General features: G+C 43.2%; 1 protein-coding gene across 2 annotated transcripts in view; it reads right to left on the reverse strand.

Moving 5' to 3' along the window:
- LOC106561609 (cryptochrome-2-like) overlaps positions 1–13969 on the reverse strand; it is a 37251-nt gene extending 23282 nt beyond the window's left edge. Inside the window, exons 1-2 of one of the 2 annotated variants that reach the window (XM_014125728.2) lie at positions 13651–13969; positions 7007–7115 (exon numbers count right to left, since the gene is read on the reverse strand). In XM_014125728.2, the coding sequence (XP_013981203.2) occupies positions 7007–7115; positions 13651–13808 (267 nt within the window). In that variant the 5' untranslated portion in view covers positions 13809–13969. The remainder of the gene's footprint in view (positions 1–7006; positions 7116–13650) is intronic. The other variant, XM_014125727.2, reaches the window with a different exon arrangement.
- Between the last annotated feature and the right edge of the window lie 8662 nt (positions 13970–22631).

Below are 22631 nucleotides of genomic sequence, written 5' to 3' on the forward strand. Positions count from 1 at the left end.
AACGTATGACGATGAACAAGCACAAGCTCTTCAACAAAATCGTTTTCTACAGGAACAACTCGATTTAGCCAAAACTAAATACGATGATGTCCATGCCAAACTAGATAAATCTGAAGAGTTATCTACAAACAGGAGCGCTCAACTTGACAACATGCATGCTGTTTTGTTGAATGTTACTCAAAATAACACGGTGCTCCTCAAAGCGCTGCAGACCAAAGACAAAGTTGGATGATAAATCAGCAGAACTTATTGAAGTCGCTGACCAAATGAATGATGAGAGAACTCAGGTGATGAGGTTGGAAATATTGATTTCTAAGCAAGCAGAGGAAATCTCATCACTGAATCTCTCGCTCCGTACTCGAGACCACTATCTGCAAACCACGACAGATAAGTTTGAGACCGAATGGAGCAGGTGTGACACTCACGTGTCCAAAATTGGTACTCTAAGCGCTCAAGTGGACTCTGCAATGCAGCAGAATTCCACCCTTAGGTACCATCTGGAGGAAATCCAGAATGGTCACGCTCTACAGCGCGACTTCCCATCCAAGCAACCGGAGCCTTGTACTCACAGGAGTGAAGACAATAGGTTTCAGACCTTGCCTCCCTCATGTGTCCCTCAGTCTTCTCCTCTTGGCCATTCGGCACTGAGTAATATGGCGCCTCTTGGCCAACAACAACAAGGCTTGGCTTCTTCTCTTGGCCTTTCGGCCCCAATCTCTCCACAGGATGAAGCCAACCCTCTCCGCCCGCTTGGCGCGGAATACCTTGACAAACTCGTCAAGAATTTCCCCACCTTTGACCCCGTTCCAGGTCAGCCAAACGATACTGAGACGTTCCTAGCTGACATAGAGGACGCGTTGGGTGGCTACCCGAACGCTACGGGTTCTGACAGGGTTTACCTGTTGAAGCGAACGTCGAATAGACACGTGACGAGGTTCATTCGTCTACAACAGCAACACGTGCTAAATGACTATGCTAAACTTGCCACAGCTTTGAAATTAGAATTCAGTGGTTCTGCGACTCGCAAACACGATAGCTCACTGGCTAACACCGTCAAACAAGCTCGGAACGAACACCCACAAGCTTTCTATCATAGGCTTCGTTCAGCTTACTTTGGCCTACTCACAGAAACAGGAATGGAAGAGCTGTTACCATTCAAACAAATGTTTCTGTCGAACATGTATCCCGCCTTCATTACCTACTTGGGCCCTGCAGCCCACGTTGGCTTGCCTATCTTACAACTCAGAGAGCTTGCAAGCACAGCTTTTGAGGCATCAAAAGTTCACAACGCTAAGAGCCCTGACCACTCAGTTTTGAAGTTTAACCAGGAGCACTCACTCCAGTTAGAGGGTGCATTATCAGGTATTGGAGCGTCGAGAGATGACGCACAACAACAGTTTCTACCACGAAACCATGATTCCAATAACCTCCGCGGTCGAAATAACTGTAAAGTAAGTAGCCATCAACATGACTACCGCTACAATCGACCCGTTCGCTACGTTCCTGCACCCAACCCACAAAAAGTGTCAGAGCACAAGGGTAACAAAGGGTTGAAGGACGATCAAAACGTAGACCAATGTTCTCCAGAAGTCCCACTACGGGAAGAACTTAAGCGAGAACAATTTGAGAAAAGGGTAAAAGATAAGTCACAAGGACTAGACGGGGAATTACCGGACACCAGGTCCGCAGGAATTAACACCCATAGCATGGACGTTAAAGTTCAAATTTCTCCCGCTCTCATTCAAGACCCTATCCAGGGCCCGCTTGATCAAGAAACAAGCCCCCGGGCTCTGTCTATAGACTCTGATACAAAAGTTGCGAAGAAAAAGGTCAAACGTCTCAGTTCGCAGGTAATGAAGAGGTTGCCACACGCGGACGCGGTGGTGACTGACATGCCTCGACAGCCACTGAGCGTTTTGAAGCACAAACACCAGGAGATTTGGTCAAAAGGTTACAGCTACTCTCATAAAAACGCGGCCGCTGACAACTCGTACATAGGGTCCGACCTTTTCATTTGCGCATCGAACACCAACACCACCCGCTGGTGGGGGGGTCCCGAGGCACAAAGGGGGGGAATAGTAGCCCAGACCCATGATGACCCTCATCGAGGCCGGTGGGGGGGTCAAGACTACGGACAACACCGTACGAGGCCGCCAGAGCATAAATCAAATCTAGTTGTAAACTCTCCTATGAGAACAGTGAGGAGCAGACAATCCCCGTCTAGGGGCCTATCTTAGAAGACATCTAAGATAGTACTGAGGTGTACCACACTGGTCGTAAAGGAAGTCCAGTGGACTTGTCCACCTCCAAAACAAATGGCAACAATAATCATTCTTTGCCATGTGTAGGTTCAACTACAATACAACAAGTAAAATGCTCCAATCATGTGTTCCGGTAGATAATATTTCAGAATAAATCGGTAGGATAACTGGTCCCCTTGAGTACCAGTACAAATACTAGCAACAGTCAGACCAGCTACAATCAGTAAGAAGGTTAGAGATTTAACCAATCAAATTACCATTGACAACAGCGACATAGGAGTCACTCAGAGTGCAACACGTGGAGGGGAATCTCCAGTGCACTCTTCCAATGGTTAACACACATGTCACTAATAAATAGGACCCTCCATTCAGGAGTAAAATTATTAGAAGTCATGAACCATGATCACACCACGTATGACTGGTCCAATACTTAAAGAGTACTTCCGTCGTGAGGTTAGCTCCTCCGTGGATAACATAGCTATGAAATAAGACTTCATACCTATCGCCACTACAATAGTGGAAGACAGTGACTTGTAGAAAAACTACTACAGACTCTCTTGACACCAATTCTGACTGACCTCCAGGCATTGACCTGAAAATTACCTGACTACGTCAGACTCATTCTGAACAAGTTGTAATCTGCCCGGATACTTGGTTTTCTTCCCTTGACATGCGCGCTTGTGTAAGCATAAGCGCACATGCACAACGGAACATCCAATTAGGATTTATGCTAGGACCACTTAAGGGCCCAAGCAATATACCAGCCTTAGTAAAGTTGAACATTTACTTCTAGGCCTTTGACTCTACAGCACTCACCAGTTTTCTTCCCAGAAGTCCGTAGGTCATACCTGTAGACTGCCCAAAACTGGTGCATTACAGCTGTAGACTTATCATATAGTTATCAACTTAGGATAGCACCTAAGCAACACACCAAGTAGGAAAACCCTAGATATGGCATTAGAGACAATGCCATGATAATCATTTTGCCAGAACATTGGACGTATATAGAATACAGTCCAATTAGATGATTTTTTTGTGTGAGAACTATATTTTGTATATTTTTGTTTTGTTTATGCTTTCATTCCTTTTGTGTTTCTTCCATTTGCGAATAATCGCACCAACTGTTGTCACCTTCTCACCAAGCTGCTTGGCGATGGTCTTGTAGCCCCTTCCAGCCTTGTGTAGGTCTACAATCTTGTCCCTGACATCCTTGGAGAGCTCTTTGGTCTTGGCCATGGTGGAGAGTTTGGAATCTGATTGATTGATTGCTTCTGTGGACAGGTGTCTTTTATACAGGTAACAAGCTGCGGTTAGGAGCACTCCCTTTAAGAGTGTGCTCCTAATCTCAGCTCGTTACCTGTATAAAAGACACCTGGGAGCCAGAAATCTTTCTGATTGAGAGGGGGTCAAATACTTATTTCCCTCATTAAAATGCTAATCAATTTATAAAATTTTTGACATGTGTTTTTCTGGATTTTTTTAATGTTATTCTGTCTCTCACTGTTCAAATAAACCTACCATTAAAATTATAGACTGATAATTTCTTTGTCAGTGGGCAAACGTACAAAATCAGCAGGGGATGAAATATACTGCTCAAAAAAATAAAGGGAACACTTAAACAACACATCCTAGATCTGTATGAAAGAAATAATCTTACTAAATACTTTTTTCTTTACATAGTTGAATGTGCTGACAACAAAATCACACAAAAATAATCAATGGAAATCCAATTTATCAACCCATGGAGGTCTGGATTTGGAGTCACACTCAAAATTAAAGTGGAAAACCACACTACAGGCTGATCCAACTTTGATGTAATGTCCTTAAAACAAGTCAAAATGAGGCTCAGTAGTGTGTGTGGCCTCCACGTGCCTGTATGACCTCCCTACAACACCCGGGCATGCTCCTGGTGAGGTGGCGGATGGTCGCCTGAGGGATCTCCTCCCAGACCTGGACTAAGGCATCCGCCAAATCCTGGACAGTCTGTGGTGCAACGTGGCGTTGGTTGATGGAGCGAGACAAGATGTCCCAGATGTGCTCAATTGGATTCAGGTCTGGGGAACGGGCGGGCCAGTCCATAGCATCAATGCCTTCCTCTTGCAGGAACTGCTGACACACTCCAGCCACATGAGGTCTAGCATTGTCTTGCATTAGGAGGAACCCAGGGCCAACCGCACCAGCATATGGTCTCACAAGGGGTCTGAGGATCTCATCTCGGTACCTAATGGCAGTCAGGCTACCTCTGGTGAGCACATGGAGGGCTGTGCGGCCCCCCAAAGAAATGCCACCCCACACCATGACTGACCCACCGCCAAACCGGTCATGCTGGAGGATGTTGCAGGCAGCAGAACGTTCTCCACGGCGTCTCCAGACTCTGTCACGTCTGTCACGTGCTCAGTGTGAACCTGCTTTCATCTGTGAAGAGCACAGGGCGCCAGTGGCGAATTTGCCAATCTTGGTGTTCTCTGGCAAATGCCAAACGTCCTGCACGGTGTTTGGCTGTAAGCACAACCCCCACCTGTGGACGTCGGGCCCTCATACCACCCTCATGGAGTCTGTTTCTGACCGCTTGAGCAGACACATGCACATTTGTGGCCTGCTGGAGGTCATTTTGCAGGGCTCTGGCAGTGCTCCTCCTGCTCCTCCTTGCACAAAGGCAGAGGTAGCGGTCCTGCTGCTGGGTTGTTGCCTTCCTACGACCTCCTCCACATCTCCTGATGTACTGGCCTGTCTCCTGGTAGCGCCTCCATGCTCTGGACACTACGCTGATAGACACAGCAAACCTTCTTGCCACAGCTTGCATTGATGTGCCATCCTGGATGAGCTGCACTACCTGAGCCACTTGTGTGGGTTGTAGACTCTGTCTCATGCTACCACTAGAGTGAAAGCACCGCCAGCATTCAAAAGTGACCAAAACATCAGCCAGGAAGCATAGGAACTGAGAAGTGGTCTGTGGTCCCCACCTGCAGAACCACTCCTTTATTGGGGGTGTCTTGCTAATTGCCTATAATTTCCACCTGTTGTCTATTCCATTTGCACAACAGCATGTGAAATTTATTGTCAATCAGTGTTGCTTCCTAAGTGGACAGTTTGATTTCACAGAAGTGTGATTGACTTGGAGTTACATTGTGTTGTTTAAGTGTTGCCTTTATTTTTTTGAGCAGTGTACTTCCCCCTCACTGTAGTATTTTACTGGGTGACTTTCACTGGAGTCATTTTCTATTAAGGTAACTTCCACTGCCTAATCCTTAAGCCTAAAATTGCATTTTAACAAATTCAGGACATAAAAAATGTACTATTGTTTTACTACCTTGTCAGGATAAACACACATGACATAAATCAGCTCAGACAGATCCAGCCCATGAGCTCCATCAGCAGCAGATTTTGAATTTAGAATGGAAAATGTTTAGTGCATCGAATCTAATCAAACCAAATAGTTTCAAACTAAAATGTATCGCTACTGTATCGTACCACAGTATCCCATGTATCTAGATACATATCGAATTGTCTTTTTTTTGTGTACCTTTATTTATTTAACTAGGCAAGTCAGTTAAGAACAAATTCTTATTTTCATTGACGGCCTAGGAACAGTGGGTTAACTGCCTTGTTAAGGGGCAGAACGACAGATTTGTACCTTGTCAGCTCGGGATTTGAACTTGCAACCTTTCGGTTACTCGTCCAACGCTCTAACCACTAGGCTACCTGCCGCCCCTGCTGTCTTGGAAGGGAAAGATGCACATCCATAGTAAGTAAGCAGGTTTATGTTCTCTGTAAGAATGCATATTCTCAGAACCCATTTTTATTTCTTTGGGAAGAAAATTGAGGTGGGTGGGTGGTAGGCTGTGTAGTATTATGGCTATAATAGTCTTCTGAGAAACTAAAGCTATTAATGGACCCAAATAGGCCTATAAATGCCCAAATTCATGCGCCATCACTATTAAAAACAAAACAGGGATTGAGTTTTACAATTTGGGTTATGCAACGTCTAGTAGGGCCAGGACGATACCAAGTATCCTGATACTTGCTAGCATTAAAAAATACATCTGCAGCATAACTATACAATAATGAGGGTAATATTATGTTATTCATGGTCATATCCATTGTGAGTGGAGCTCAAAGTTGACCCTTCCAAAACAACTCAGACCTTTTGTCAGAGAAACATTAGCTCCGGTCGCACTAGTCAGAGACACATTAGCTAGGGTCGCACTAGTCAGAGACACATTAGCTAGGGTCGCACTAGTCAGAGACACATTAGCTAGGGTCGCAGTAGTACAGCTGTCGTCAGAGACACATTAGCTAGGGTCGCATTAGTAAAGGAGACAATTCTCACATTGCAGTATTACTCAAATGCATGGTTCTGTAGAATACTATTATGATAATCCGAATGAAGCCACACCACGGAAGATGTTCACGGTGTTGACCCATGATTCAAGGTGTAGTATACCATCACAATTCAATACACCTACTGATTCCAGTCATTACGGAGTAGTAGCCTACATCACATCCAGGTAGGAAAATACTTGCGTATTGACAAAGCTGGCAATGTGAGAATGAGATAGCTCAATTGTCTTGTGCTAAAGTACAGTAACTGCATACGTTTTGGCCAATATGTTTTTTGATGTAACTGCTCGCAACTGTAGGCTTATGAGCTTTTGCTGTACCCAATTCAATGAAAATGCTCATTACATAAAGTAGTATAACCCAAAATCAAAACTGTAGGGCTAACCGTGACTTGACTACAGTACCTTAAAGAGACTGGGAAACACGTTAGCAGGTTGGCCTCGCACCACAAACAGCCTGGAATCCAGCTTCCTCAAACTGCTGTCCAGGTCCTCCAAAGACTCCAGCAGAAACCTGTGAAAAAAATCTCAATCAATCAACAAATGTGAACATTTATTTAACAAGGAAATTTGTCATTGTCACAGAGCTCTTAAGAAAACCAAAATCGAAACATAGATAGGGCCGGGACTATACCAGTATTGCGATACTCGTTAGTATCGTGGCAAGGAAACAAAACACAAATTGGATTTCACTTCTTAAGGAAAACAACCCTAATGTTGGAAAGAAATATCATTATGTTGTCATCCAGAGTCACATGTATTTATTTCCCACAAACACAATATTTTAAAAGGAACAAGGAGTTGGTTCTGCTTCGTGTTTTCATTTTTTCCATGATTTTTTGTTGTTGTTGCGATACTGGTATCGTCCTGGCCCTAAACTTACACGCTTTTTTAGACTAACACAATATGTGTTGCCAGCACGATCTTTCCTTAACATCAGATTTGACCTTGGATGTGGTGACTTTGTGGACAGCGGTTGACAGCGGCAACCATATAGAAGGAAGAAACCTTACGAGGAACTCGCTGAGCCCATATAGAAGGATCCATCATCATCATCTGGTAGTCAGCCACAGCAGGATACATAGATGGGAGAATAGGAGAGCCAAAACAGCTTGGCCCAACAACATACAGTTCAACTTCAGTGTTTCCGCAGTGCCTTCGGAAAGTATTCAGACCCCTTTACTTATTCCACATTTTGTTACATTATAGCCATATTCTAAATTGATTAAATAAAAACATTTCCTCTGCAATCTACACACAATACTCGATACTGACAAAGCAAAAATAGGATTTTAGAAATTTTAGCAAATGTATTCAAGACAGAAATTCAAGACACCTTATTTAGATAAGTATTCAGACCCTTTGCTATGACACTCGTAATCTAAGCTCTGGTGCATCGTGTTTCCACTGATCATCCTTGAGATGTTTCTACAACTTGATCCCTGGAGTCCACCTGTGGTAAATTCTATTGATTGGACATGATTTGGAAAGGCACACACACCGTTCTATACGAGGTCCCCCATGTCTGAGCAAAAACCAAGCCATAAGGATGCAGGAGTTGTCCGTACAACTCTGAGACAGGATTGTGTCGAGGCACAGATGTGGGGAAGAGTACCAAACAATTTCCCCAAGAACACTGTGGCCTCCATCATTCTTAAATGGAAGAAGTTTGGAACCACGAATACTTTTTCTAGAGCTGGCCGCTCAGCCAAACAAGGGAGAATCTTAGACACCTCCCTTGGTCAGGGAGGTATCCAAGAACCCAAATGGCCATTCTGGAGGAGCTCCAGAGTTCCTCTGTGGAGATGGGAGAACCTTCCAGACGGTCCACCATCTCTGCAGCACTCCACATATCAGGACTTTATGGTAGTGGCCAGACAGAAGCCACTCCTCAGTAAAAAAGGAACATGACAGCCCGCATGGAGTTTGCCTAAAGGCACCTAAAAGACTCCCAGACCATGAGAAACAAGATTCTCTGGTCTGATGAAACCAAGATTGAACTCTTTGACCTGAATGCCAAGCGCCACGTCAGGAGGAAACCTGGCACCATCCCGCTGGTGAAGCAAGTATCATGCTGTGGGGATGTTTTTCAGCGGCAGGGACTGGGAGAATAGTCAGGATCGAGGGAAAGATGAACGGAGCAAAGTAGAAAGATCCTTGATGAAAACCTGCTCCAGAGTGATCAGGACCTCAGACTGGGGTGAAGGTTCACCTTGCAACAGCACAACGACCCTAAGCACACAGCCATGACAACGCATGAGTGGTTTCGGGACAAGTCTCAATGTCCAGCCAGAGCCTGGACTTGAACATGATCGAACATCTCTGGAGAGACCTGAAAATAGCTGTGCAGCAATGCTCCCCATCCAACCTGACAGAGCTTGAGAGGATCTGCAGAGAAGAATGAGAGAAACTACCCAAATACAGGTGTGCCAAGCTTGTAGTGTCATACCCAAGAAGACTCGATGCTGTAATTGTTGCCAAACAAAGTACTGATTAAAAGGGTCTAAATAGTTATGTAAATGTAATATTGAAGTTGTTTATTTTTAAGAAATTAGCAACAATTTCAAATAAACGTTTTTTTTTTGCTTTGTCATTATGGGATATTGTGTGAAGATTGTTTTTATTCCTCATCAATCAGTTCTAGAATAAGGCTGTAACGTAACAAAATGTGGAAAAAGTAAAGGGGTCTGAATACTTTCCAAAGGCACTGTATATACAGTAGGTTGACACACCTACTAATTCCCCCAAAATTTTTTTTACTGTTTTCTACATTGTAGAATAGTGAGGACATCAAAAGTATGAAATAACACATATGGAATCATGTAGTAACCAAAAAAAGTATTTTATATTTGAGATTCTTCAAAAGTAGCCACCCTTTGCCTTGACAGCATTGTACAGTCGTGGCCAAAGGTTTTGAGAATGACACAAATATTAATTTTCACAAAGTTTGCTGCTTCAGTGTCTTTAGATATTTTTGTCAGATGTTACTATGGAACACTGAAGTATAATTACAAGCATTTCATAAGTGTCAAAGGCTTTTATTGACAATTACATGAAGTTGATGCAAAGAGTCAATATTTGCAGTGTTGACCATTCTTTTTCAAGACCTCTGCAATCCACCCTCGCATGCTGTCAATTAACTTCTGGGCCACATCCTGACTGATGGCAGCCCATTCTTGCATAATCAATGCTTGGAGTTTGTCAGAATTTGTGGGGTTTTGTTTGTCCACACGCCTCTTGAGGATTGACCACAAGTTCTCAATGGGATTAAGGTCTGGGGAGTTTCCTGGCCATGGACCCAAAATATCGATGTTTTGTTCTCCGAGCCACTTAGTTATCAATTTTGCCTTATGGCAAGGTGCTCCATCATGCTGGAAAAAGCATTGTTCGTTACCAAACTGTTCCTGGATGGTTGGGAGAAGTTGCTCTCGGAGGATGTGTTGGTACCATTCTTTATTCATGGCTGTGTTCTTAGGCAAAATTGTGAGTGAGCCCACTCCCTTGGCTGAGAAGCAACCCCACACATGAATGGTCTCAGGATGCTTTACTGTTGGCATTACACAGGACTGATGGTAGCGCTCACCTTGTCTTCTCTGGACAAGCTATTTTCCGGATGCCCCAAACAATCGGAAAGGGGATTCATCAGAGAAAATTACTTTACCCCAGTCCTCAGCAGTCCAATCCCTGTACCTTTCACAGAATATCAGTCTGTCCCTGATGTTTTTCCTGGAGAGAAGTGGCTTCTTTGCTGCCCTTCTTGACACCAGGCCATCCTCCAAAAGTCTTCACTTCACTGTGCGTGCAGATGCACTCACGCCTGCCTGCTGCCATTCCTGAGCAAGCTCTGTACTGGTGGTGCCCCGATCCCGCAGCTGAATCACCTTCAGGAGACGGTCCTGGCGCTTGCTGGACTTTCTTGGGCGCACTGAAGCCTTCTTCATAACAATTGAACTGCTCTCCTTGAAGTTCTTGATTATCTGATAAATGGTTGATTTGGTGCAATCTTACTGGCAGCAATATCCTTGCCTGTGAAGCCCTTTTTGTGCAAAGCAATGATGACGGCATGTGTTTCCTTGCAGGTAACCATGGTTGACAGAGGAAGAACAATGAGCACCGAGTAGGCAAAGTGTTACCGTTTTGAACCATGTCTGAAAAGACAAAGTCAGTCTGCCTGGCAGACCGGTTGATCTGTGGCTAAATCGAGTTTTCCTACTGCACTGGCCAATCGGACAGCTCAAATCACGGTTCCTACAGCTTCCACAACCAAGGCCACAGCAAAGTTTGATACTTGCCTTCGTGAGATTTTATAACTTTTAAAACCATGACCAGAGAGACTGACAAAGTAAACAGCAAAGAGCTGCTGTTTTTATGATTGAGTTCTTGTCTACATTTTTATTCAGCAATGTCACTATTATGAAACATAAAATGTGCTTCTTCCTACTTGCGCTGCAGCTGCAAAAAATGAGTAGCCAAGTGTATCAACAGCCTTGCATTTTTATTGTTAATAGCAGCTCGTCACGTCTATTTTAATATTGAGGGACAGTTCTATCTCTGGTCATAGGAGCAACATGAATTTGTGCAGATGTGGTGCGACTCGAATTTCGCCATCAGTTGGAAGACTGTCCCCTCTCTGGTCAGTCTCAACAGAGGAAAGGAAGGAGAGAGCAGGGTCCGTGAGAGGCGGACCCTCTGCTGCTTTCTCCATTCCTCCGCTGAGACGAATGCAGTGATCAAAACAACCGGGAACTCTGAAACCGACTTCAGAGCGTTCAAGAGATCCGACTGGGAATTCCAAGTAAAAAACTCTGGCATCTTTCTAGAGCTCCGAGTTTCCGACCTGAAGTTCACTGATGTCACGATCTGACCTCTTTTTCCCCCTGAGTTCCCAGTTGTCGTGAAAGCACCATGCCCATCAGATGCAGGTACCATCAGTCCAGTAAAATAAAAAAGCTAATTATTTGCAAATTATTTCAATTTATGCTCAGCTGTGCCTCGCAAGTGCTATACCAAATGAGCTATTTTGTTATCAAAGCTCAAGTTTTTAAAATATAATATGGTCTGTGAAGAACAATATTGGCAGGCCAGGCATATAGTCAATATGCTGTGATAATGTAGGCCATAACAGTGTAGATTCCGTCCCTCTCTTCGCCCCAACCTGGGCTCGAACCAGGGACCCTTGCACACATCAACAACAGTCACCCACAAAGCATTGTTACCCATCACGCCACAAAAGCCGCGGCCCTTGCAACACAAGGCGAAACCCTACTTCAAGTCTCAGAGCGAGTGACGTCACTGATTGAAACGCTATTAGCGCGCACCACCGCTAACTAACTAGACATTTCACATCGGTTACACACAAACCTCATTTCTACAGAACTGTTCTTATTACGCTAATGTTACATTTAAGTAAATATATATATATATATATATATATATATATATATATATATATATATATATATATATATATATATTTAATACATCGGAGCGGTAGTTTTACTCAGAAAAGGTTGGTGACCCCTGCTATAGATTATCTGTCCGGCAGAGAGAGCAAACTGTCAAACAGCTGGTTGTTGCTTGAAGCAGAAAGTAGATCAAAGTGTCGGTTAAATATTTGCTACGCGCAATTCATTCATACCTTGAAAATCGGACATTTTCTCTAGGCTATTTTGTCCTTGAAAAGTAATTGAAGTTATTGGAAGCCGATTTATAAGTTCTACTGCTCCAATATAATAATTCTGTAATTTCATTTGTGATCAGTTTTTATGAGAGATGTAGGCTCTTTCGTTTGTTTAACGCCATTGCAACTGAAGGATGTTGCGGTTATCATGAATGTTGTCTTCAACTTGGTTTTCCATACAAAGCTTTCCATTACAATGGGAACCCGGTTAATGGTTGCCTTCTCATTTTAAAAACAGGATACAATAACCCCTCAATAACTCTTCAACGTCTCAAATGGCGAGACTGACTACTAGCTACCACATGGACTTCATGTGTTTGTGTTGGTAGCTGTGTCTTTATCCAAAAGTGCGCAAAGGCTCCCACCAAGTCGTACATATTAATTGTATGATTGTTTTCCCTTTGTTTATCAATGTATTACCAACTGAAATAATGCGTTTCTCCTGTCTTGAATGAAGGTCATATTTTGCCATCTCCCAAAATAAATGCGATTTCTGACTAGAGACTAGGCTCTAAAACTTTCGTGCTGTGAAACCCTCCCTATGTTCTCCATCCAGTCAAAGACAGTACGAAGACAGGCTAAAACCGCTTCTCCAGCAGAAATCCCCGATCACACTTGTAGACGATGTTGGCTAAATAAACTCACGCGTAGGAACACGTCGTCGGGTCTAACGATCATCAAAAGCACAAGCATTTCACAACCATGTGTATGTGACCAATAACATTTGATTTGAAATCAAAAAGGACACCTTCAATATAAAGTTGTTTTTGAAGAAAAAACATGAAAATGTGTCAGTTTGTCACTTCCACGAGGTTGGAGGAATAACATGTTAAACTACTTAAGTCATTGGCTGGACTCTAGTTCGGGCCTTTAGATTGTTCTTATGCGCGCTGCAACTCATCTGCTGGACTAGGTTGCGGTGCGTGGCAGTGTTGGATTTTTTTCTTCTTCAATTTGTGCGTTTTGCAGTACAAGTAGTAAACTACTGAAGAAGTTGCTAATTTGTATCGTGATTATTTTTGTGATGCGGAGCAAGACTATGCCCGATGTCTTGCCAGCATTTTCAGTACTTGATGCAGATGTACTTCGCTTTTCCACTAGCTAAAAACTAGCTAGTTAGAGTCAGTGTGTTTACTTCCACACATTCTTATTTACAATGACCGCCTACCCCGGCTAAATCTGGACAACTGTGCACCGCCCAATGGGACTCCCAATCACGGCCGGATGTGAGACAGTCTGGAATCGAACCAGGGACTGTAGTGACGCCTCTTGCACTGAGATGCAGTGCCTTAGACCGCTGTACTTTATACAGCTATTATTTCATAAAGTTATACTTAGTCGTTTTAGTAATATGTGCATTGACACTAACCTCCATCTGTTGATGCCGACGTTGGCGGAACCAGCAAACCACGGATCCAATATATAAACACATCGCACAGTGTCCGCGCCATTTAGAGCTTCCTGTAAAGCCGGATTATCGTGTAACCGCAATCCCTTACGAAACCAATGCACTGAATTCACAACCATGATTCCAAGCTAGTCCATAATAATACCAAAAATAACAAATTGAATTAAGATAAATCCTAAAATGTCTTCATTTTACGATGTAACAGACACGCATTGAGTCTTCCAAGTTGGAGTCCTGTCAACAACAGGAAGAAATGTGGAGCGGACGGATCCAAAGCACTACTACGTAACCACTTTCGTCTTCTCTCTTCCCCCATTGGTCAGAGAGTGACCGTTTAGCTCAGCGTCAATTGGTTGCTTCGCACGTGTTATATCAGAACGCCACGTTTTCTGAAAGTGGAACCGTTCTTATTAAAGCTCAATGCGCGGAACACAGATAGAAGGATCGTTAGTTAAAAATGTTCAATAATAATTGTTTTTTGTTGATGTTTTTTGTTGTTGTTGGTGTCATTACTTTAGTTTATTTCACTTGCTTTGGCAATGTTAACACATGTTTCCCATGGCAATAAAGCCCATTTGAATTGAATATAAGATAGAGGAAGAGGTGAAGCGACCGAGTATACTGGGCCCAAAATCTGTCTGCTCCAGCAGGTGGCGGTTTTTTTTCCGCTCACAAAGCGATGAGTTTTTGTATAGAGGTCAATGAGCGTGTCGAATTTGGTTAACAAAAACAATGATGGCTTATTAGTTCAATAGAATGCCTTGTTACGTTTGTACTGATATAAGTAGGACACGTGACATCCCGGCAACTTTGAAAAAGCTACTTTATATTGGACTTGTGCCTGTTGTTCACACTCGAAAAGGCCTCTAATTGGCTAGAATGGTCCCACCAGATCTTGCCTCCGACTGCCTTACATTTTTTAAGACATTTATTTCCATCGTTAGAGCGGTCACTTGAGTATCTATCTGATCAATATAATAGATAATCTGTGGTTATAACAAGAAGGGTTAGTTATACAAAATATTTGAGTGGAAGCTATGCTGTAATGTAGTTAGTAGATTGATTGACTGTTTTCCCTAAAACTAATTTAGGATCAACGCCCCCTGTCTCATGTCTCATATGTAAGCCAACATCTAGCTGCTCTTGGACCAGTTATTATGAAAACTATTTACAGTACTCGTATTTCGTCAATTGATCACAATCCTGTGGTAACGTTGCAGATGAACAATAAGCAATGGAAGCAAATGAAGGTATCCACCGATGTACTCTTAAAGGTTACGATTCATGCGTCTGCTTAGTGATCTATGCATAGACCAAAAATGAACTGAACCAGAGAAGGGCGGCCTGAACCTAGTGGATAGTCTGAACCTGTCCTGCATGAACGCAGCACAAAAGTTTTCAATATGAAGTCAATACTACCTTCTAGTGGTGAGTTTTATTAATTACAGAACGTTTCAATACAGTAAGATTTAATCTCCGATATACTAGTGCATTCCTTTCTTATTTTTGACCTCACAAACTAATGGGAGTTTTCTTTTCAGCCTTGGGGAAAATATTATTTTTTCATATCAGTCTGTCCTCTTATATGGCACAAAGTATGCAATCTTGTGGAGAATGGAACCCCACAAAATAACCACCCTCATCTATGACCAAATTGAGAAAATACAATTTTGAGTTATTATTCAGATCACATCAAGAGAGAGTATGATGGAGACATTTACAAATACAGTATTTTGATTTCAGGTGTGAGATGCTTTAACCACCAGGTGGTGTGTGTATCCAAGTTATGGAAGAGAACAGCTTGTTGATATGTTCTCTCAATTCAATTCAAGGGCTTTATTGGCATGGGAAACGTATGTTAACATTGCCAAAGCAAACTAAGTAGATAATAAACAAAAGTGAAATTAACAATACAAATGAACAGTAGACATTACACTGACAGAAGATCCAAAAGAATAAAGACATTTCAAATGTCATATTATGGGAAAATATTCTCTCTCTCTCTCTCTCTCTCTCTCTCTCTCTCTCTCTCTCTCTCTCTCTCTCTCTCTCGCTCTCTCTCTCTTCTCTCGCTCTCTCTCTCTCTCTCTCTCTCTCTGTCTCTCTCTCTCTCTCTCTCTCTCTCTCTCTCTCTCGCTCTCTCTCTCTGCTCTCTTCCTCTCTCTCTCTCTCTCTCTCTCTCTCTCTCTCTCTCTCTCTCTCTCTCTCTCTCTCTCTCTCTCTCCCTCTCCCTCTCTCTCTCTGGCAGAGCTTCACACAGAAAGATCTAACAGATGTAGCAGCATTGAGGTGCTGGTCTAACTTCAAATCCTGTTTCTCTGCAGCATGCCAATGCAAGAGAAAGATATGGATTGAAAAATACTGGCTTATTTTAGCCCCATAAGAAACGTGTGCATTCATGATCTACTAATGTACGAACACACACATCTACCACAAATAGGAATCTGTAGAAAAGTTGTTTTTTACTGGTCTGGAGCTGAAATCGACCATTCATTTTCCCCCACTGTAAATTACATTTATATTCAGTAAAGTACTGTAGTCCTAACACATCCTTTAGGTGGTGCTATAACCATTTATTATGATGGGCCCCATAGGCCCCCTTATCGGTGCCTCTGTTGAGTATAGTCCCTGAGGAATACATTGTATTATGAACAATGAAACCAGAGCATGCTGGTTATCATCACTGTTTAAAAACAGCAGCTTGATGTGAAAAGGATGCCTCAAACTATCAATCAAATGTATTAGGTATTGAGTTGAGTTTAGGTTTGAATTTGAGTTTATCTTTGAAGTACACTGCATTTGTGTGTATTTTTATGAATTGCAGGATGAACTCAGGTCTCTGTGCATGCAAGAAGATTTCAGATGACCTTGTCTTGTATTTTAAACTTTACCAGTTTATTTTTTTCTTCTAACTATTTCAACTCTCTGAGATGATGACATCTCTTCAATAATTGTGTTAATCCTTCAATTTCGGTAATCCTTTTTTAATGCATTGGGGCCATATCAAGAGTGAACAGAAAGTACAGTATCTTTCAATGCATGTTAACACTATTAGTCCTCTAATCTCTCTCAAATTGGCCAAGTGGAGAATGAATTGTATACAGTAACAAACGTCTCTGCTATGTAAATCTCTTTTTAATACCAAAAAATAATTTCTAAAAATCACATCTTGAACCGTAGGATGTTATAGAATTTTGACTGTGCCATTTTTCTACACTTCTAACTGGGAGACATTTAAGGGATATTGATCATAGTTCGTTGTTATATTCCTCCCACCTCTTCCTCCTACTTGAACTAATAATATATTCCACAGTGGAATACGATAAATAGCTTGTCTTATAAAGATAGGAGATCAGGCAGTCTTCTGATTTCTGTAACAGTTATTTTAATCAGAGCAGCTATACCCTCTGTGATTTAAACTTGATTTCACAGAAACTGGGGCTGATGACATTTGGAATTTTATCTGAGATGTGATAACATTATCTAATGGTAAATTTAACACCTCTGAACGACTCAATGAAAGGCACAGTTTATGGTACCCTTGGGGTTACCTTTGGGCTGCCTGGTATGACAAGATAATCATATTTGTTAGATAAAATGTGTCTAAGAATTCAGTAATATTCAGCAAATGGTGCATTTGGGTAGTCTTTTTTTAATGTAGAAAATCTGTATGGGTGGAATATTGCAAGCCAATGCATGCATTAAGCATGTTTTGATTGTTGCTTTTGTGAGACAATCTACTGTAGATTAAAGAGTAGGATCTCTGCAGGAAAATCACTGATGAAAATCACATATTATATATTATAAAGTGGCTGGTTGGAGCCCATAATACTGATTGGCTGTATACCACGGGTATGACAAAATATTTATCTTTACTCTTTTAATTTAGTTGGTAACCAGTTTATAATAGCAATAAGGCACTTCGGGGGTTTGTGGTATATGGCCAATATACCACGGCTAAGGGCTGTATCCAGGCACTCCGCATTGCATCGTGCATAAGAACAGACCTTAGCCGTGGTATATTGGCCATATACCACCCCCCAGTCCTTATTGCTTAATTAAATTATGCATAACATGATTTAATAACAAGATACAGTTTTGTGATTCATTAAAGAACACTATGATAGAAGATTGACCTTGAATTTCACACCTTAAAGAATCCTATGAATACTTCCAGAACTACTTGAAGGACACTTTAAGTTTTCAGAATCTTATGAATACTTCCGGAACTACCTAAAGGTTACTTTAAGTTGCCTCCAATTCACCTCCTCCCAGGACCACCTCCTTGTGGGAGAACAGATGTTAGTGTGTACATTAAGCTAGAATTAGGGTTATGGTTGAGGGTTAGGGTTGAACTGGAATATGGACATGAAGCTAGGGTTAGAGTTGAACTGGGATGTGGATATGAAGCTAGGGTTAGGGTTGTGGTTGAGACTAGGGTTGAACTGGGATATGGATATGAAGCTACGGTTAAGGGTTGTGGTTGAGGCTAAGGTTAGAGTTGAATCGGAATGTGGATATGAAGCTAAGGTTAGGGTTGTGGTTGAGGCTAAGATTAGGGTTGTCGTTGAGAATAAGGGTTAAATTGGGATGTGGATATGAAGCTAGGGTTAAGGGTTGTGGTTGAGACTAGGGTTGAACAGGGATGTGGATATGAAGCTAGGGTTAAGGGTTGTGGTTGAGGCTAGGGTTAGGGTTGAACCAGGATGTGGATATGAAGACTGATAGTAAAGATCAAGTCTTATTACCATGTTTTTTCCCCAGTAGAGTAAAGAGGGACAGTTTAAGGTGATAAGGTCCTCTGTTAGTACCAACCAGTATACTTTTAAGCAGATATTAGTGGGCTAGAGTGAGGTGAGTAACCAAGACAACAGAGAACGTCATTATGTTAGGTGCCTTGGCAATATGATTACTTTTACCTTTCTGGCAGTAACAAATGACGACGTATTGGTCACAGAAAACACTCTACTGCTCCTTTTAACACTGTGGAAAAAGGTCCAAAGTAAACCTTCCAAAGCAAGTCTTTGAATTGGTAACAGAATAGCACATTGAACCAAATCAAATCAAATTTTATTGGTCACATACACATATTTAGCAGATGCTATTGCGGGTGTAGCGAAATGCTTATGTTCCTAGATCCGACAGTGCAGTAATATCTCACAATTCACAACAATAAACACAAATCTAAAAGTCCAAAAATGGAATTAAGAAATATATAAATATTGGGACGAAACATTGCATTGGAAACAGACAAAGGGTTTGATGTAAGAGCATACATAATGTCCTGTTAGAAAAATGCCTGGATAGTCTGCTGTTGTACAAAGACCAGTCAGACCTAACCACTGCCATTTATTGTCTTTTTCTGCCAGTTGTTTCAATGCAGATAACAAAAATGAGTATGGTGATAGCTAGACATAATGTTGATAGTGTTGCCATTCTTCTATGCATCCATTTTTACAGCAGCATGTATTGAACGGAATAATACATGAATTAAACAGAATTATACAAGTAGGAAGATGTGTCAATGTTTACATGTGGGACAATGTGCAACAAACTATTCTAAAGCCTTGTGAGGAGCTGTCACGACTTCCGCCGAAGTCGGTCCCTCTCCTTGTTCGGGCGGCGTTCGGCAGTCGACGTCACCGGCTTTCTAGCCACCACCGATCCACTTTTCATTTTCCATTTGTTCTGTCTTTGTCTTATCACACCTGGCTTCACTCAACCAATTACTTGTTTATTATTTAACCCTCTGTTCCCCATGTTGTATTTGTGAGTGATTGTTTATTGTTACGTGGATATTTGTCAGGCGCTTCACTTTTGTTTTAGACTGTGTTTTTGGCACTAGTATGTGTTAGTTGCTGTCATTTGTTAACCGGTATTAAAGTGCACCTGTTTATTATACTCCGCTGTCCTGCACTTGACTTCGCCTCCCATATACACGCCTTACAGGAGCATTTCATTGACACTGGATAATGGACCATTGCCTTTCAATGATGCTGTTTTTCCTCAATGTGTTAGACTCTTTTGTGTTATGGCTGATATGTAGAGGCAGAAAGATACCGTCTGTGTCCAATCATTCTTCTTGTTCCCAGATCCTCCAGGATGGAGAGAGGGATGGAGGGAGGGAGGGATGGAGAGAGGGCAGAGTGAGAGCAAGGTAGAGGGGGAAAGAGGGAGGGAGGGAGGGAGGGAGGGAGAAAGGTAGAGGGGGAAAGAGGGAGGGAGGAAGAGAGAGAGAGAGAGAGAGAGGGCAGAGTGAGAGCAAGGTAGAGGGGGAAAGAGGGAGGGAGGGAGGGAGAGAGAGAGAGAAAGAGAGAGAGAGAGGGCAGAGAGAGAGCAAGGTAGAGGGGGAAAGAGGGAGAGAGAGAGAGAGAGAGAGAGAAAGAGAGAGGGCAGAGTGAGAGCAAGGTAGATGGGGAAAGAGGGAGGGAGGGAGGGAGCAAGGTAGAGGGGGAAAGAGGGAGGGAGAGAGAGAGAGAGAGAGAGAGAGAGAGAGAGAGGGCAGAGTGAGAGCAAGGTAGAGGGGGAAAGAGGGAGGGAGGGAAGGAGAGAGAGAGAGAGAGAGAGAGAGAGAGAGAGAGAGAGAGCAGGCATCAGGTGTGAATCTGGAGCTCTGGAGCAGATGATACAAAGCCAGACTCTGGAGATTTGTCTGGCTGCTGTCTGTCTGTGTGTGTGTGTGCACATGCATGGGGTTTTGTGTGCTTGTGCATTGGTGTGTGTGTGTATACGCATGTGGACAGGCTATATCTGAATATGACACAGATAATGTTCTAGTGATTAATGTAGTATTACCCTGGTCCGATGGCTGAATGTAATTTTACTCTGGTCCCAGCGCTGAATGTAGTTTTACCCTGGTCCCAGGGCTGAATGTAGTTTTACTCTGGTCCCAGGGCTGAATGTAGTTTTACCCTGGTCCCAGGGCTGAATGTAGTTTTACCCTGGTCCCAGGACTTGCTAAACTACCATCTGGTATTGGTCTCCTTCCTCTGGCTTTCTCTGTACCATCTTTATCTCTGTCGACTTGCTCTAAAAACTCAAGGCCTCTGGGTTTCCCCCTCTTCTCCTTGTTCCCTCACTGGCTGCAGGCTGCTAGCCATCCTTGTAGTCTCTTCCCATAGCTGCCGTGTCTCCATGAGTCTGGCAAGCAAGAGGACCCACCTTGTGAATAGAGGACAAGGATGCTGTGCATAGACATCTCTCACATACAGTTGCTGAGGTTGAGGGTTTGCATTTTGAAGAGGACAATTATTTTATGTCCAGAATAATGAAAACAAAGCTTAACACCCTGAGGCACAGGACAGTCAGATATTCATCCCCAACATCATGCAACCCGCCTCACCCAATGTGGTACGGATCTGCTATTTTTTAGACCTTCTAACTGGAACCTCCATCAGAAGCTAGCAGCTAATTAGCTACTTGCTATTTAGTCATTGTTAGCCACTGCTAGCGGTCTTTACCTTTAGCTCGGACTCCAGCCGCTTTATCCCGGATAGCCCGGATAACACCTGCCAGTCTGCACAGCGTGATATCAGCCCTGAGCATATCAGACTGCTTTTCCCCCACTACATCACCGGATTCCTGCCGCAAGCTCTGGACCATTACACCAGATCTTCGCAGCTAGCTAGTTGCTACCCAGTGGCTATTGTGGCTAACACCCTTGTCCAGAAGCATGCACCAGTTAGCCTCGAGCTAGGCCCATCTCCCGGCTAGCAAACGAAGTACACCAACTACAATACCTCTCTTGCCAATTGGCCTGGACCCTTTGTCGACACGGAGCCCCTCTGATTCATCACGACTGGTCTGCTGGTCTGCTGACGTAATGTGCTCTCAACCAGACTCTGCGTCGTGAATGTTGGTGATGATCCATCTGCTAGCCCCGGCCTGCTAGCATCCTGATCGCCGTGTCTCCCGCTCGCCTAGCGTAATAAACAGTTCTTCATTTTGTTTATCTGTCGGCCCCAGCCTCGAACTCAGGCCCTGTGTGTAGCTAACTGACCCTCTCTGCCCAGTCATCGCCATTTACCCATTGCTGTTGTCCTAGCTGTTTAACTGTTGTTGTCTCACCAGTTGTTGTCTTAGCTCTCCCAATCAACACCTGTGATTGCTTTATGCCTTTCTCTAATGTCAATATGTATTGTATACTGTTGTTTAGGGCAGCTCTCATTGTTTTATTTTACTGCGGAGCCCCTACTCCTACTCAACATGCCTCAGATAGCCCCCTTGTCTCACCCCCCACACATGCAGAGACTGCACATAGCTTAACTGGCGCCTCCAGAGATGCAACCTCTCTCATTGTCACTCAATGCCTAGGTTTACCCCCACTGTACTCACACCCTACCATACCCTACCATACACTATGCCCTGAATCTATCCTACCACGCCCAGAAATCTGCTCCTTTTATTCTCTGTTCCCAACGCACTAGATGACCAGTTCTTATAACCTTTAGCCGTACCCTCATCCTACTCCTCCTCTGTTCCTCTGGTGATGTAAAGGTTAACCCAGGCCATGTGTGTCCCCAGGCGCTCTCATTTGTTGACTTCTGCAACCGTAAAAACCTTGGCTTCATGCATGTTAACATCAGAAGCCTCCTCCCTAAGTTTGATTTATTCACTGCTTTAGCACACTCCGCCAACCCTGATGTCCTAGCCGTATCTGAATCCTGGCTTAGGAACGCCACCAAAAATTCTGAAATGTCCATCCCAATTACAACATTTTCCGTCAAGACAGAACTGCTAAAGGGGGCGGAATTGCAATCTACTGTAGAGATAGCCTGCAGAGTTCTGTCATACTATCCAGGTCTATGCCCAAACAGTCCGAGCTCCTACTTTTAAAGATCCATCTCTCCAGAAATAAGTCCCTCACTGTTGCCGCGTGTTATAGACCCCACTCAGCTCCCAGCTGTGCCCTGAACACCATATGTGAATTGATTGCTGCTAGG

Source organism: Salmo salar, chromosome ssa10 (genome assembly GCF_905237065.1).
Source record: "Salmo salar chromosome ssa10, Ssal_v3.1, whole genome shotgun sequence".
NCBI classification, from domain to species: Eukaryota; Metazoa; Chordata; class Actinopteri; order Salmoniformes; family Salmonidae; genus Salmo; species Salmo salar.